Source organism: Artibeus jamaicensis, unplaced genomic scaffold (assembly GCF_021234435.1).
Source record: "Artibeus jamaicensis isolate MK-2021 breed Jamaican fruit bat unplaced genomic scaffold, CSHL_Jam_final scaffold_847, whole genome shotgun sequence".
Taxonomy (NCBI): domain Eukaryota; kingdom Metazoa; phylum Chordata; class Mammalia; order Chiroptera; family Phyllostomidae; genus Artibeus; species Artibeus jamaicensis.
In genome coordinates, this window is record NW_026522057.1 from 27,360,915 (window position 1) to 27,377,287 (window position 16,373).

The 16,373-nt window shown below is 41.8% G+C and overlaps 1 protein-coding gene across 8 annotated transcripts in view; it reads left to right on the forward strand.

The window, feature by feature from the left end:
* Positions 1–16,373, forward strand: part of RERE (arginine-glutamic acid dipeptide repeats) — a 387,180-nt gene that overhangs the window by 333,471 nt on the left and 37,336 nt on the right. For all 8 annotated transcript variants that reach the window (XM_053660331.1, XM_053660333.1, XM_053660334.1 and 5 more), the window contains one exon: positions 256–336. In XM_053660331.1, the coding sequence (XP_053516306.1) occupies positions 256–336 (81 nt within the window). The remainder of the gene's footprint in view (positions 1–255; positions 337–16,373) is intronic.

Consider the following 16,373-nt stretch of genomic DNA (forward strand, 5'->3'; position numbering starts at 1 on the left):
CACAGATTGCTGCCGAGCCTCAACATAGACGTCCTTTGCCTAAGCCTGTATGCGGCCTGGGCTCTGGGGTCTGAGAAGAGCTGTTGGGGGCCTGCCCTGGCCGTAGGTCCCGGGTCCTAGCCCAGTGTTATTATTCCCGGGCTAAGACTTTTTTGTTGCGGTTGTTATTCTGCTGATTGCCGATATCTTTGCTTTGCTGACATCCTGTTTTGTTTTTGGTTTTTACATCCCATTTGTTGTTTCTTTTTATTACAGAAACGTTTTGTTAAGGGGCTCAGGCAGTACGGCAAGAACTTCTTCAGAATCCGAAAGGAGCTGCTTCCCAATAAGGAAACAGTGAGTACAATTGGACTTTATGTAACTTGATTTTTTCCTCTTTGCTCCTGCTGCTTCTCCACACTTGATCTTATGAAATGGTTTCCTTTAACCCTGCACGGTGCTCAGATTCAGGCTGGACTTTAGCATCCTATTCATTTTACTTCCATCACATTTAGTTCTAGCTCGTGATTCTAGATATGAGCTAGAATAGGCATATGATAAATTATGCCTATTTCCCTGAAGAAAGTGGACTTCTGTTGTCAGAACAAACAGGTCCTCAGCAACAGAGGGTTAAGTTGTGGGGTGGGAATGGGTGTCGAGGTATTGGGAAGTTAACATCTAATTTTAAATACAGTGGCTGGAATAGGAAATGTCATTTATCACTAGTTCAGATTTGGTTGATGTGGTTTGTAGCTCATATACTTTGAATTCTATTGGGACTTTTTCTGTATTTAATGTTACTGTGGTTTGGAGAGAAGTTTTAACTCTTTAATTTTCCAGCCCTAAAAGTTTGTACTTTTCATTTGATGGATGCACAATTGTTATAAATTGCTTAAATGGAGCTTTAAAAAATTCCTATGTTGTTTCACAAAACAGAGTCCAATCTGTTGAGTACTTTTACTAAATTGGGTAGGAGGGTTTGCTAAGGAAACTTAAGAGTAAAGTTGTATGAAGAGAATATTGTCAAGGGATTCTGTCTCACCTGCGATTTCCTCCAGGTGCTGCTGGAGGTGGGTTGGGGAGTGTCCTCCTCTGGCGAGGCCAAGGAGTAGGGGAGATGCAGGGCAGAGTAGAACCAGCTACTTCCCAGTGTCTGGCTGGAGCCAAGTCCAGTCACTGCAAGTGCTCTTCAGGACTTACGGTGGGGTGAATATTTAGATGTTTTCTCCAGGAGTGGAAGGGGAAGATGGATGAAGAATATTCATTATAAAAGTAGGTAGGTTGTTTTGTTTTTTGGTTTTCTGAGTGTTGTTTATTGATTTTTTTCTTATTCAGTTGAGTCTTTTATTCTTTTTTCTTTTAATGAACTGTTTCTAGACATTTTCTGTATAGTACCTTGAGAACAATGATACCATAACAGGGAAAATGGCCTTTCTGAGATTTCGAGTATGGCCTCCTTTAAATCAGTTGTTTGCATCATCAATCATAACTAGATTAAACTTTTAATGTTTGCTATATGCCTGAATATGCTGAGAGATGAGTCATTTTAAGAGTGGCAAAAAGAGAGACAACTGTTCACATACATTAAAATAAATTGATTATGTAATCGATCCGTAAAACCAACTTATTTTTTGCTCTTTCCAGAACAAATTGGAAAGAGGTATTGAATGGAGAAAGTGAAGGAAAGTTTTTTGGGGACTTCAGTTATTTGAAAATTGATAGGTACTTTTAAAAACTAAAATGCCCCTGACTGGTGTGGCTCAGTGGATTGAGTGCAGGCTGTGAACCAAAGGGTCCCCAGTTCGATCCCCAGTCAGGGCACATCCTGTGTTGCAGGGTGAGTCCCCAGTAGGGGACACGTGAGAGGCAACCACACATTGATGTTTCTCTCTTTCTTTCTCCCTTCCCCTCTCTCTAAAATAAATAAATAAGTAGATAGATGGATAAATAAATAAATAAAATCTTAAAAAACAAACAGACTAACTAACTAAAATGCCTTTACCCAAGTGTAGGAATTTTGGTTTGGCTAAATTGGGGCGAAAATGAAAGGTATCAATGAGTAGCTTTGACTTGATATGAAGGGCTACCTCATAACCTCCAAACTCAGGTGTTACCTATCCCTGTGCTTTGCTAAAACTTGCAAACCATGAAGAATCTGATACAAAGTATCACTTAACAACAACTTTACCTTTCTATTTAAAAAAAAACACCCAAATCGATAATGGCAAGATTAAGCATTAATCCTAAAATGCACTGTCTAGCATTTGGAAGTGCCAATTTTACCTAGCTTTAACTTCCATGCAGAAACCTCGGTAACTTGGGTAAGAGTTTTTTACTCTGTTTTTCTTCTTGCTATTGGTTGTTCCTTATTGATGAAGTCAAACTCAATAGGTAGCCTTTTCTCACCACAGAGAAGTTAGGACATCACCTCTTTGAGCTGGCTCTCTGGTCTTTTCCAAGCACCTCTTTCCTAAGACCCTTCCTCATCCTGCGGTCTCAGTTTCCCAGTCACATGGCTCTGTCTTTGCTTCCACAGCACCCAGCAGTTGTCCTGTTTCAACCTCTTCAGGCAGGGCCGGGCCATTGGAGCTAATGGTACTGTTGTTTGCAGCACCAGAAGATTTATTATGGTGGACATTGGCTAACTGTTCCTGGTGTCTGTCTGTCTTTTGCGTGGAATTGGAGCAGTTTGGTAGTAGGATAAATCTGCAAGAATTCTCATCAGCTGAGAGAGGCACTCATATTTTTTTTAGTTATCTACATAAGCAAGCTAATCATTCACAACTCACAGGGAGGGAAGGGCAAAGGTTCTTTTTCATTTTTGCTGTGGAAGATGAGGAAATATGCAGGCACCAGGGTTCTTGCTTGAAAACTTCCTTGGTAGAAATCTTCATGTGGTCATGCCTCTTTTTATAGCAAATCTGTAGATACTTTCCACATTCTCTTCTATTTGCCAGAATTATTAACTCATTTCTTTGCTATTCTCAACTGACTTGAAACTTCAGAAGGGTGTCAGCATCCAAAGAACACGCCTGACTGGGCCTGGGTGGGGGTCAGCAGGCCTGTGCTCTATTCTTGGTCTCCTCAGTAACTGGAGTAGGTGCTGATCTCTTCTGACTGTGCGGTCTCCTTTGCACTGTTGTTGGGAAGTTCAGGGCAGATCCTGACAGGGCCTGGGAAATTGTGTTCTCAAAAATGGTGTTTCTTTGTGTGAGAATTTTATGGGTGCTACATACAACTCTTGTGAAACGTTTGCACACTTTGGGCTATTGCCGTGCCACGAGCACACCTGCTCTGGGGTCTCGGGTTGTCCAGCCTCTCCGTCCTTTAATGTGTGTGTCTGTAAAACATGCCTGTCCTTCTGCTCCTGGGAATAGTTTTGAGAATTTAAATGAGACACTGTTTATAAGGAGTGCCTAAAAATGCTTAAAAATGACTGTTCTCATCTACCCCCTAATACTACACAGAGTAGCTACATGCTGTGAAAGTACAGAATTATTTTCCACTTGTAGAAAAATTGAGTTTATGTAAAAAGAAATGACCTGTTTCTCATTAATATACCTTGCCAAAAACCCTTTTATTTGAAAAACTGGGAAGGAGTGGAGGGCACTACCCAGTTTAAGGGATGTATTCTGTCTTGAAGTTTTGTTGAGGACACTTCCATTCTTACCGGTCCTTTCAGTGAGCTCTGCAGACCCGGGTTCCTGGTGGGCCTGGGCATGAATAGCTTTCACAGCTCTTTTGGTTTCTCGTGTTTATTACACAGGCACTGAATCTGGCTTTTCTCTGTACACTGCTGCCCACTGAAGTGGGAATAGTGGCTGTGATTGTGGAAAACCAACTGTTTATAGAGGTTTAGTTGAGTGAGTATTACATGTTAACCTCATGGTACCCAAGAGAATAACCGCAAGTTAAATATTTCGTGTCATGGTCGTGCAGATATCCTCTAGCTTATTATCTTTTTCTATAACCATTTGCCTCCCTCAGTATTCTTAAAAGGTGTGTGATTAGTAGTAAAATATAGTAACGAATCTTTGTGGAGCGTATCAGATTCCCCTTAGTTGTGCATTTCTCTCTTACAACACGACTGGACCTAAACCACAGCAGAGTCCTGGGTGTGAGTACATTTGTGTAAATGACAGTGAGTGTCCCCTCCCTGAGCTCTGAGAGGAGGAGTAGAGCCAAGCCCCAGGGGTGCTGCTTTCAGAACTTCCAGGGGCTCCGGGTCCGTGAGTTACATGCTGTCTGATGCTAAAGTCATACCTGATAAAATGAGAGCCCAGGTAGAGCACACTTTAAATTACTAGGAGGAGAGCCATGTTAAGAATAATACAAAGTCATGGGTGTTCCAAAAATTATGTTCTGTTTGATTTTTATACACATTGCCATTTTCTTCAAAATCATGAGATGATTATTCAAATGGCAATGACATTCATTTCCTTTTACACCAAAAACATGTTTGTGTTATTTGAACCAAGACTTCCTATGTCTGATACCTGGATGATCATCCCTTGAATCCTGGCTGGCCTTTGTGTGTGGTTCTCTCTGCTGCTGCTCAGACAAATTTAGCCAGCATTGGGTTGGAGACAGGGAGCACTTACTCAGTGACCTGTCTCAGACGCAGCTAATGTTAGTGAGAAGACAATTTGATCTGCTCTGACTTTAGAGAGAGAAGGTGCCCTCAGAGTTGTAATTAGCCTGTCAAGGGAGAAGGTGGAAAAGTGTTCATCCTTAACTGTCTTTCTTGCCTGTGTAGTCTTATTTTTGAGCTTGTAGCCCAATAGAAATTAAGTTCATGTTATTTGTAAACCCAGTTTCTGGTTCATTAATATTTTCTATACTAGATCATTTTCTCCCACTTCCCATTTTCAGAGCTAAACATTCATATAGTTCAGTTTTTAGAAATTGTGTATATGTGCTGAGCATTGTAATGGGTGGGTGTCTACAGAAGGAAGCAAGGTGCCATCGTGCCCTGCAGGGAGCCAACATTTCAGCAGGGAAGATGAACCATTTGCAGGTGCTCAGGGCCCTCCTTGGTGAAGGTTCAGGCCCCTCAACACAAAGGCTGAGGGCTTCTGGAAGGCCCTTTGGTGGTGTGGTATTTGAACTGAATTTTGAAGGAATACATTTTTTTTTTTGGTCAGGCCATGGTTGAGAGGGTGGAGGAAAAGTGGCTTTCCAGCTGTAGGAAATATCACAAGCAAAGGCATGGAGACAGGAAATTGCAAAAATGTGCCCAGCAAGTGCATAAATATGGCTGGGGAGGAGGTTGCACGAGGAGATGCAATAGGAGTTAGGCCAGAAGTGTGGCTTGCAGGTTGACTTGGGAGGGGGGACCTTGCATTCTCTCCAAAGAGTGCATTTGGGGACCTCCTGAAAGCTTTTAAAAAAAAGATTTTATGTGTTTATTTTTAGATAGAGGGAAAGGGAAGGAGAAAGAGGGAGAGAAACACTGATGTGAGAAAGAAACATTGATTGGTTGCCTCTAATACGCACCCTGACCTGGAACTCAAACCCACAACTCAGGTATGTGCCCTGACTGGAAATTGAACTGGCAACATTTCAGTTTGCAGGACAACACCCAGCCAACTTAGCCACACCGGTCAGATCCCCCCTGGAGGCTTTTAAAGAGAGAAATGAAAGCATCCAAGCTGAGGTTCGGGATGTTGCTGAGCAGCGTGAACACCATGGAGAGCAGAGAGGAGGTTCTTGTAATAATCCAGCCTTACAGTAGGACTGAAAGCCAGGAGTTGAAAGTGACTTCTGAAAATGGAAGTCTGTCTTTTATCTTGATTTTCTCTATTGAAAATGTGTCACTTTTTAAAAATGGGACTAAGAACCCAGGGAAGAGGTAAATGGTTTTGATATTTAGGTTTTTATTGTTTTGTTTTTTTAACTTTGGATGGTAGCATGTAAAGTATTACAGATTTAAAATTTTAATTTGAGAAATAACATGAAAATCAACCACCTTTCTCAGCCACATTTTTGGGAATTAGTTCTATTAAATAAGTACATAACTAATGAATATTAATCATTCACCAAGCAAAATATTTTTTTGCATAGAGTGTGTTCTCCCAATAAAGAATAACTCCTATTGAGAAAGGGCTTTAAGACTGAGTAATCAAGATTCTGTTATTAGTGTTAAGAGGTTAAAAATGACTCCAGCATTCAATTCGAATGTTCAGCATGAAGTTTTATTTAACTTTAGATTATAACCTTATGTAAACAATCTTCTAGCCTCATTAATACTTAATATGATGTTACATAACAAAGCATGGACTTCCTGAATAAGTTGATACTATTGAGGACAAATGTGTTATAGCCACACAGCGATACTGCAGAAAGTATACAGTGTGTCCTCATTGCTCAGGTGTGGTTCTTAGACCAGTATGATCACACCACCTGGAGTTTGTGAAAATTACAGACTCCCAGGCTCTGCCTATTCCTATTGGACCAGAATCTGCATTTTAATAAGCTCCCCAGGTGATTTGCATGCACAGTACACTTTAGGAAGCACTGCTGTTTCCAGTAAGAAAGAATTGGCAGAATCCTAAGCCTGTGTGTTATGTTCATTCTTAAAATAATGTTATTTTTATTCTGTTAAAGTTGCAAATTGTTTCACTATTTTAGGATTTGATTTTGTTTTGTAAATTATTGCAAGATTTTTCAAACACATAGAAAAGTATCTGAGCTTATTTTTATTACCAGTAATAGAATTTCTTAATGTAGCTTCCTTTTTCCCATTTTCCAGTTTTCCCTAGAAACACAGTTGTGACTCCTGTCATATTTCATATAAAAACTTTGTCCTCTTTATCTTGTAATATACAGTCATAGTTTGTGAGTCAGGCTAGGCTAGAACCTATTCATTTTTAATAGAAACCTTTTTATTTGAAAGACTGGCCTCATTAATATGAAGTTTATATATCTAATACTACAGTGTTTTCAGGTGTTCCTTTCGCTTGTACATCTTTATATATGATTAAGACATGTAAATACGTGGAGGTTAGCAAGATTGAGTAAAAGGATAGACATTAAGTGCCAGGCCTTTTCTCTGAATAACTTGTCCTCAAGTAGATGCAGATTTAGCAGGCACTGCATTTTGGTGGCAAGTGCTGTGATCCTATAGTTATTCCCATGTAGGGAGTTTGTTCCCATTAAAATGGAACAGAGGCTTGAATCTCTTCATGCTGATAGTCTAAACTGTATGGATGTTTGGGCACTGGTCCAGTTTTTATTGGCCGATTCCCTTGTGTAAGTGAAGCAGTTAAGAAATTTGCATGTAAGAAACTTTGGGGGCTGATGTTGTGGTGGGGGGGTAGGGAGTCTTAAAACTTAGGTGACAACCTGGCTGGTGTGGCTCAATTGGTTGGAGCATCATTCCATAAACCAGAAGGTCACAAGTTCAATTCCTGGTTGAGGCAGTGCCTAGGTTGCAGGTTCAGGCTGGGTCCCCGGTCGGAGAGCATACAAGAGGCAACCACTCCGTGTTTCTCTCTCACATCGATGTTTCTTTTTCCCTATCTCTCTCCCTGCTCCTCTCTCTTTAAACAAACAAACCGACCCTAGGTGACTTTTTAAGTGGAGGGCCTTGTGTATTTGCTGCTCTTAGTGTTAATATCGTAGGCCTGTCTTTGGCCTTACCTGCACTGCCTATTAGACTGGCGGGGACGGCGTGAGAGTTCTTCAATGTGTGCGATGTTGTACTTGTAGAAACTGCACTCAGAAAACTACCTTGGACAATGCTGCATGTAAGGATCAGTTTTGTGTATTTGTTGTTGGTATTTACTAACCCATATTTCTTATGATCTGGCTAGTCTTGGTTACCTGGCGACTTTCAGATCATTTATGACTTCTAAGCCAAAATAAACTCATCCATTTTATTAGCTTGTAAAACAAATGGATGGTTTGAAATGGTCTTTAAGAAGACTTGTAAGTTGTGATTACTATGGTTAGAGTGAATGAGTTTATCTATTTGGAGTTCACTAATAGATTTTTTTTAACCTTAACAAGATCTGTGAATCCATACTAACTTTGAAAATACAGTTTGCTGATGTTCTAAAAAATACATATAGTCTGTTAAAAGCGTACATTAAAAAGAAGTTTCAAAATATATTTGTAATCATAATCCTTGCACAATTGGTTCGTTTTAATTTTATTTTTAAGTAATGTCCTTGAGTAACACTTAGAAAATAGAGTAAAAGCTAATTATATTGTTTTGAAAAGAAAAACATTCACCTCAGTCTTATTCACAGCTTACCAATGGTGAAAAAGACACCCTTCCACCCATAAAAATTTTTTTTCTTATGTGTAATTTGAAAAACATTATTTGTATTATGAAAATAGGAAAAGCCAGCAAGAAAAACCTGGCTTGGGACACCAGAATTCCATTAAGCTAAGTTTTCTTTTTGAAATGTTGAATTTTGAAATTGTTTCCATATTAATGGCCTTTGTTCTTTTTTTTCTTCACTTTGGAAATACGGTTCTTTGTTCTGTTCAGGTGTCATAAATCCTTTCGAGTCCTCCAAATTGTGGCGTCATCTATCCCGGGATATGTATGGCCTTTGAGGCTTTTAGACCATCATCACAGTCGGCAGAACCGGAGGTGCTGTGTGAATTGTGTGAGGGCACTTCGGTGCCAGAGGCACTCTCTGTGGGGCATCTGCAGTGCTCGAGGAGGGCGCTTGCCCTCCTGGAGCTCACAGGCTAGGGGAAAGGCCAGGGGCCCGTGGGTTTCTCTGGAAGCTACTGAGTTAGTCACTGAGACTGCAGAGCTCAGTCAGAGCAGCCCTGCCTGGGCTGCTCACCTGTGAAAAGCCACCCCAGTCCTTTCCCGTGTGGGCCGGGCCACTGCACAGAGCCCAGCTCCCCTCTCAGCAGCATTGTATTTTGTTCTGCCCTGTAAAAATTACTTGTTTTATGTTAGTCTTGAACTTTAGACTCTGCTGCCTTTTCCCTCCCCATGCATTTTATTTCTACACCTACATGCGTGTGCGTTTACATAAAATGTTAAGGCCTTCTGGGCAGGAACTACATTTTGATTATTCTTTATGTCACCTTTAGTGCCCTATAACAGGTCCTTAATATTTGTTAAAAATGAAATTGTGTATGTTCTTCAATGATGTTTTATATGTGTGAATGAGGGATAAAAATACATGGTAATCATGACTATATGTGGTTCAAAAAGATTAAAACTTCTCATTGTTCTTAAGGAAAAGTTTTTCTCACCTTTGCTCTTTCTGTTGGTTTTCACCACCTGCTTTGGTTCTGTTTTAAATACTAATTGAAACCTGGACACCCCAGGCCTCAAACTGTTTAGTGGACCAAAAAAATCTGTTAATTCTAGTGTCCCAAGATAGACTAGGATTTGGGGTTCACTGTGCCGCATTGGACTTTCCTGTTCTGTTGATCATAGGCAGTAAGTCACCTCTGCTGTTTGCAGAGCAGTTCTTTTTTCTAGATTATTTATAAGATCGAAACACATTGTTTATTTTTCTCAGCAGTTTTATTGAACAAGTCAAGAATAAAATATTGTCTTAACCAGTAGAGTAAGCCATTAGCCAATTGCAGTTTGGCTTCAAACCAGCCAGGGGAGAGAGAGAGAGAGTGTGTGTGTGTACGTGCTCACTTGCACATTTGCGCACACGCTCTCGCACACCAGAGGTGAAAGCCAAGCAAAGTAGAGGAGGTACGGTGTTGCCCGATTCTGCAGCTTTGCAAGGTTCCCGTGACTGTTTATGGATTGTTCCCTTTTAGTCCGTTAGTGAGTCACCCTCATATGCCATTTTATTATCTTGAAAACAGTCTGGAATTTTTATCCTGTGTCTTTTGCTTATGAGTGAAACACCACTGAGGATGTTCCGAATAATATTAAGTTGAAGCTTTTTCCTATGAGGCTTTGGTATTTTTAGTTGCAGCCATTATTTCTTTGTCCCCATGTGCAAGGGTTGGATCTTTCTTGAGTTTGGAGGAAAAGGTGGATTTCATGTGTTTTATTATTACAGAGGGCTAGAGTGGCACAGGTCCAACACCTTTGGGACTGGGTCATTATTGATTCCAGCACATGCCTCCTAAGATCAGAATTAGGTTCTCCTTCCCACAAATGCTGCGTTTGGAATCAGGTTAGAGGTTTGTGGCCTTAAGTTGTCAAGGGAAGTGTTTAAGTTTTGGAAGAAGAATTTGGAATTTGTGAAACAATTAAATTCTAAAGGTAATAGAATCTCTATACCTGGCCAACTTCAACAGAGTTAAGCAGCATCAAGTAAACTGGGCAAACTCCAGACATTCTACAAAATGGGATTTAATAAAGCAAAATAAAACTTTTAGAATGAATTTCAAAATTTACTCTGTCCTGTGGACTAAATTTACTTTTCACAACTTGATGACCGTGTAAGCCTATCAGGTGACTCAGGAGAAAAGTCCACATGCTTTGAAGTACCATGTTTTGTCTACCAGATGTTTAGGCAGAGTAGTCACAGTTAAAGGATAGAATGTTCCTTATATAGTCATTTTGTGGGTAAGTTAAAATGTGTAACTTTATAATTAGATACATGTATCTATTTGTCTAGTATATTTGTCTTAGACTGATACTAATGTATACTGTTTTCTTTTGTATTATATTTTCCCAACTGCAGATATGTCTAAAAAATACATGTATTATAAATTTTTCTAAAAATCAGTGACTTAGGGGGTTTAGACAGTGTGAGTAAACTTTCTTGTTTATTTCTAATAGCAGTCACTCAGCAAGCATTTACAGAGTTCATCGAGTCTGATGAGAAGATTAGAGGTGTGGTTCTCCCCGGGGACCTCGGATGGGCTAGCATAGTGTGAGTTGGCATGGACCCTAGTGCTGAACTATGTGGCATGGACATTAAGTGGTAATGGGAGTCAAAGGGGCTGGAGATGAGGGCTGAGGGAGTTGTGTGCATCCTGGAAATGGTGCCATTAAGGCTGGAAGCTGTCTGAAAGATAGGTGTTTGAAAATGTTGAAACTTGCTTGAAATACCTTGCCAAAGAAAGTCCTTGAAGTGTCCTTGTTGTCTTTTGAGGAAATTCCCAGTGCTTGAATCCCTCTACAACATTCCTGCTGACTGGCAGCCCTGCTGCTCCTGAGAACCCGGTGACATTGAACTCATTAAATGTGACCGTGGTGGTTTTGGACATTTCCACTGTATGAAATGCCCTTTTATTAAGCTGGAATCTGAAGTTACTTCACCTCCATTGTCATAGTCGTGTCCCTTGATGATGTAGAAAATGATCGCCATGGCCCTTTCTCATGGAGGCTCTTCAGATGGGGCAGGGTGGTTGGCATGCTTCTGGCCCGGGCTTCTGGCTGCAGGCTCTCCAAGCACACTTCTGCATCCCACACCACGGCAGCGCCTCCGGACCTTCGTCCCTGAGCAGCGTCCCTCTCCTTCACCCAGCAGGCAAGCACACCTCCTAGTGTAACAGAGTCGCAGTATAGGTTTTGTTTATGCCCTTGAGTTTGACACATCTTCAGGTTTAACTTACCTCTTGTTTCCTGCGGTGAGAAAGTGTTAATATTAGGACCTAGTAAAAGACAATACCTGATACAGCAGTGCATACTCAGACTAGCCATCAGTTGGGCCAAACAGCTGGAGCGCACCTGAGCAATGATGGTGTCCAGTGACAAACCACAGCGCAGTGACACCTGAAACAGTAGGCTCTTTCCCTGTACGCTAGACCAGGAGCCGTACTCACAACCCTAGACCCCACAGCCCGCCCCCAGGAACCCTGTCCATGCTGATAATCTTGGCGCTGAATCAAGCTCTCAATCCGTCCCTATGTGGCGGAGGATTAGGATGACAGTCATTTAGCAGACATACGCCTTCGTTCATTTGCTGCTTTTGTGTAAACCACCTCCTCCCTGCCCCCCTTGGAAACAAAAGGTCTAGAAATGGGCTAAAGTTCATGGGCTAAAGTGGGAGCCCTGAATTTCAGGGTGAAATCATTGCCATGGTGCTTGCTGTCAGTTTTCCAAATTGGATTTTTTTGTTTTTCATACAATCTTTTCCCTCCTCAGATCGCTCCCGCCTCTTTCCAGATTGGTGGGGAGTCTCCCAGCACTGCCCGGGAGTAGGTGTGTCCTGACCCAAATGTGGCAGTCCGGCTTTCCTCCCCACAGTCTCATCTGGTTGTTACAACAAACAATTCCTGACTGAGTAGGTTGTCTCGCATTTGATTCTGGATTATTACCATTTACATCAGATGTTTACTGTCGCTGGACAACACAAGGGGGCAAGGTCAGGAGGTTTCTTACTCTGCTTCTGGACCATTGCTATGGATGAACGCAGGTCTTTCGCTGTGGGGTTGACCACTTCCCGTTCTCAGAGGTTGTGCTCCCTCTGGTGGGTTTGAGACAGCTGGAGCTTCCTTGAGAAATTGCAGCTCTGCTCTGCATGTAAGACGATGCGGCTTGTTTCCCCAAGACTTCACCTATGCCTGTTGCACAGACGAGAACTTTATGGCTCTGAGGAAATTATTTCAGTTCTTAGGCAAGGGTGGTAAAAGGAGTAAATGTGATAGAAATCCCTTTCTGATAATACCATCCCCTCCCACACTCCTGCCCCTGAAATATGACAAGACATTTTAACTTGTGTGGGGTGACCCACACTGATCATTCTCTTTGGCTTTTTGTTCACTTACACTGTTTACTTCCACCACCACCCCTGCCCTCAACCCGGCCTCTACCAGCCTCCAGCGCTCACCCCACCCCCCCACGGTCACCGTAGGAGTCAGTTTTTATGGCACACAAAACATTTAAACCAAAAAGAAAGTGCATTGCTTGTAACAAAATGAATCTCTTTCCTGCTTTTATTTTGAAAAGTCTTCCCTGTTGTTTAATGTGGAGGAGATTCTCACTAAAGGCCTGTTTCGTGTAGGCATCTGTTCATCCCAGAGGAACTTTTGATTTATTTCCTTAACTCTGCCCTCGTCTGTGGTTCCGAAACCTTTAATGATCTGTGAAGCTCTGAGACTTCAGTGCAAAACAGTAGTTGTTTTATGAACCTCTCCTACTATTTAAAAGGCCTGCCCATTTCCACATGCTGGGTTTTTGACTCCCTGAAAGGCTGACCTCTCACAAATTTTGGTTGTACAGCAGGGCATCCCAGGTTGGGGCCTTGATAATGCTTTTGTGAAATTTTTTTTTCCTTCTTTCCCTCTCTTTGAAAAGTTGTAATGAAAATTCCGGGCTCTTGGCCAGCCTGTGGGATGTGATAGAGTAGAAATGTTTCTGGTGCCCTTTGTTACTGTTAGGCTTTGATTAGCTTTATTTCCCGTAAGCTTAATTTTGCTTCCCCCTCTCCCCCTTTTTTATGGCAAAGGAGGTTAGCTTAGCCAAGGCTAAGCATTTTATTATGCAAGCCACTGCAACTTCAGTAGAGTCACTGTGCCAGGCTTTTGTGGCAGAAAGACAAGGCAAAACAACTTTTTTCCTACATATTTGCATCTCTCCCTCCCGAGGCTGCCTTTTACTTTTAATGTCTGCTTTCACAGAGGAATGTAACAAGCTATGTGAGCCGTGCTGGCTTCCCCCGTTTCTTGTACTGAAGGTGTTCAGGAAAGCACCGTACAGCTTGTCCTGAGATCTGGTTGACAGTCATGCTAGACCTCACTCCTGGGGTTCCTGCCAGGTGGAGGGAAGGGAGGAGGCCTCGAGAGCAGCAGTCTACAAACAGTGACACTCCTTTGATCCTCCTTGTGGTTCTCCAGTTCAAAAGCAGAAGTGGTTGCAGGTTAAAAATGTTCTTTAATACCGCTTTGACTTTGTAGTTACGGCCCTTTTCATCCTCACAAATGAGAGCACTTTACAGACATGATTTCATCAGTTCTCCTAATAAACCTCTAGGGGTGCCAGTGTTACCGCACAAGTACAGGGAAGGAAACTGAGGCACAGTGACACTAACGGGCCCTCAGAGGCTCTGTCTGGGTCAGGAATCGGGGTGAGCCAAGGACAGAGCCTCTGTGATGTGAGAGCTTAAGTTTGAGGCCACCTTTGCTTTTCTTAGGAGGGAAGGGGGGGCTCCTATTATAGAACTTCTTTGTTCACAGTAGCATTCCTTGGCCAACTCACAGTGGCCAAGTATAAGTACAGGTCATCTCTTTGTGTCCTAGAGCGGACTCTGTAAGCTAGCAAAGGGCCCTGTGATTGAAACTTTTGCTGGTCCGTTGTCCCAGCATCTGCTCAGTCTTTCAGGAAAAATGTGGGCCTGCTTCCTTCTGGGTTAGATCCTGAGAGTCTGTCGCACAAGCACATGGAATTCTGTAATGGCCAGCACAGGTGCTGTGCTGGAAGGTGCAATTTACCAGCCAGAATCTGGCTGCTGGGAGACCCTGTGCCGAGTAGGATTTCCTAGTGTTCACCTTCATCCAGCACAAAACTCTGCAGACACCCCTTTCTGGACTTCTGCCCTCAGCGTTCATGAAGTTTCTCCATGGGTTTGACAATTCTAACCAGTGTTGTTTTTGCCCTGTTTTGATGAAGTTGATTTTTGAGGTGTTGGTCTTTGTTTCTGCTTTAACGTGGGGACAGCAGAGAGCTCTCTGGAACGCTGCGGCATGGCCCTTTTCCTTTCTTCTCCCACAGACTTGGGGGAGCCCAACTCGTACCCAAGCTGAAAATTTGCTTGAAAATTATGTATGTAAGCAATATCGCTTAGATTTTTAAAAGAATCTACTTGGACTAAATGGAATAATAATCTCAAACTTCTAATTATTCCCACCTGTTCTCTCTCATACAAACATGTAGATACACATAAACATATTACCCATGAAATACTGTAAGTGTTTAAAGTTTGGGTTATATAGTTACCTTTTTAAATCTTTTAGTTTGAATTTCAAACTTAAAAGTTGTAAGAATAATATAAGGAATTTCCATGCAGCCTTTATCTAATTCCCTAAATATTAACATTTTAATCACATTACTTCTAACTTTCCCTTTTCAATCATCTTTTATTTGGGGGTCTTGTCCATTTATTTCAGATACATTGAGTTTTTTACGTTTTTACTGTCACATATGATTTTTGCTTAGTTTGGTAAATGTGACAAGGAATTTTTTGTTCTGTGGTAGAAAAGCATAGTTGAAAAGTGAACCAACAGTTGGATTCAAAGCCCATTTTTGCCACTCATTCCCTGGGGGCTTTTGGTAAGTCTCTCAGACACTGGGGAATTTAGGTTGCTCACTAGTAAAATGGGGGCACAATTAGAACCTCCTTCAAGGAGTTGTAAATTAACTCTTTCATGGTGAAAATTAAATAAGGCAGCAGTGACCACAGGTAACAGAAGTAGAGCTCTTATGTACAGGCGCTATTTTTAGCACTTAATTAAACTCCTTTAATCTTCTCAGCAGCTGCATGAGGTGTGGAGAGTGTTGAAGTCAGTGCTCTCTTCCTATTACCGGTGAGGAGATGGAGGCAGAAAGGTTACATTAGTTTGCCCAGAAGTACACGCAGTTCATGCTGAGTCAGAACTTGAGCCTGGACAATGTGGCTGCAGAAAACTAGTCTTAGCCCCTGCATTATGCAGTGTCTGTCACATGGTAAACATCATTTAGTGTTGGCTGCTGTTATTTCCTCTCAGTGAGGACACACATTTTGCTCACCATAGCTGTCCAACCAGGTGGACTGAAAATCACGTGGCACATTGGGAAACATATTTCTGGGTATTAGTCCCCACTACACTTTGAATATCCCTAACCTTAAAAATAAAATATGCTATTGAGAATGAATAAACTGATCATTTGTGGGGAGAAAAGCAATGCTGTAATCACAATGAGTGTCATTGGGTTTTTTCCTTAAACTTGACTTGGACTGGGGTGTGGGTCTCCTCCGAGGGTCCTGCGAGGGTGTGGAAGCAGATGGAGATGATGGCCACACCTGCTGCGGACGCACTGCCTACTGCTGAGCCGTTCGCTTTCAGGTGACTAGTCTTGAGTTTGCTTTTACCTTGGAGGTATAATTCAAAGAAAAGCAGTGGGTAATGCTTTCTACTGTTAGAATTACATGAGATTTATTAGACTGCTGACTATTTTCATTATTATCCACAGCCAAAGACAGCATGAAAATCCTGCTTGTAGCTGAGCAGTGCTTAGAATTCAGTTGCATTCCTCCCAAATTCCATCACTCTAGTCAAGAGTAAGAGGGTTTGACTATAAGGGATGGTTCCTAAGAGGAGAGGAACCTTATATGTGAGTTTTCATATACTTCAAGTCATGTTTATGTCACAGCTTGATCATCTTTTGAATTTTGGCATGGACAACAAGCCTCACATTGAATTCATATCTAGAAGCTGGGGTTCAAGTTTGTACCACACAGAAACAGTATCATCACAGAATAGACCCCAAGTGATCCCACAACAGCCCTGTCCTCTGGGCCTCC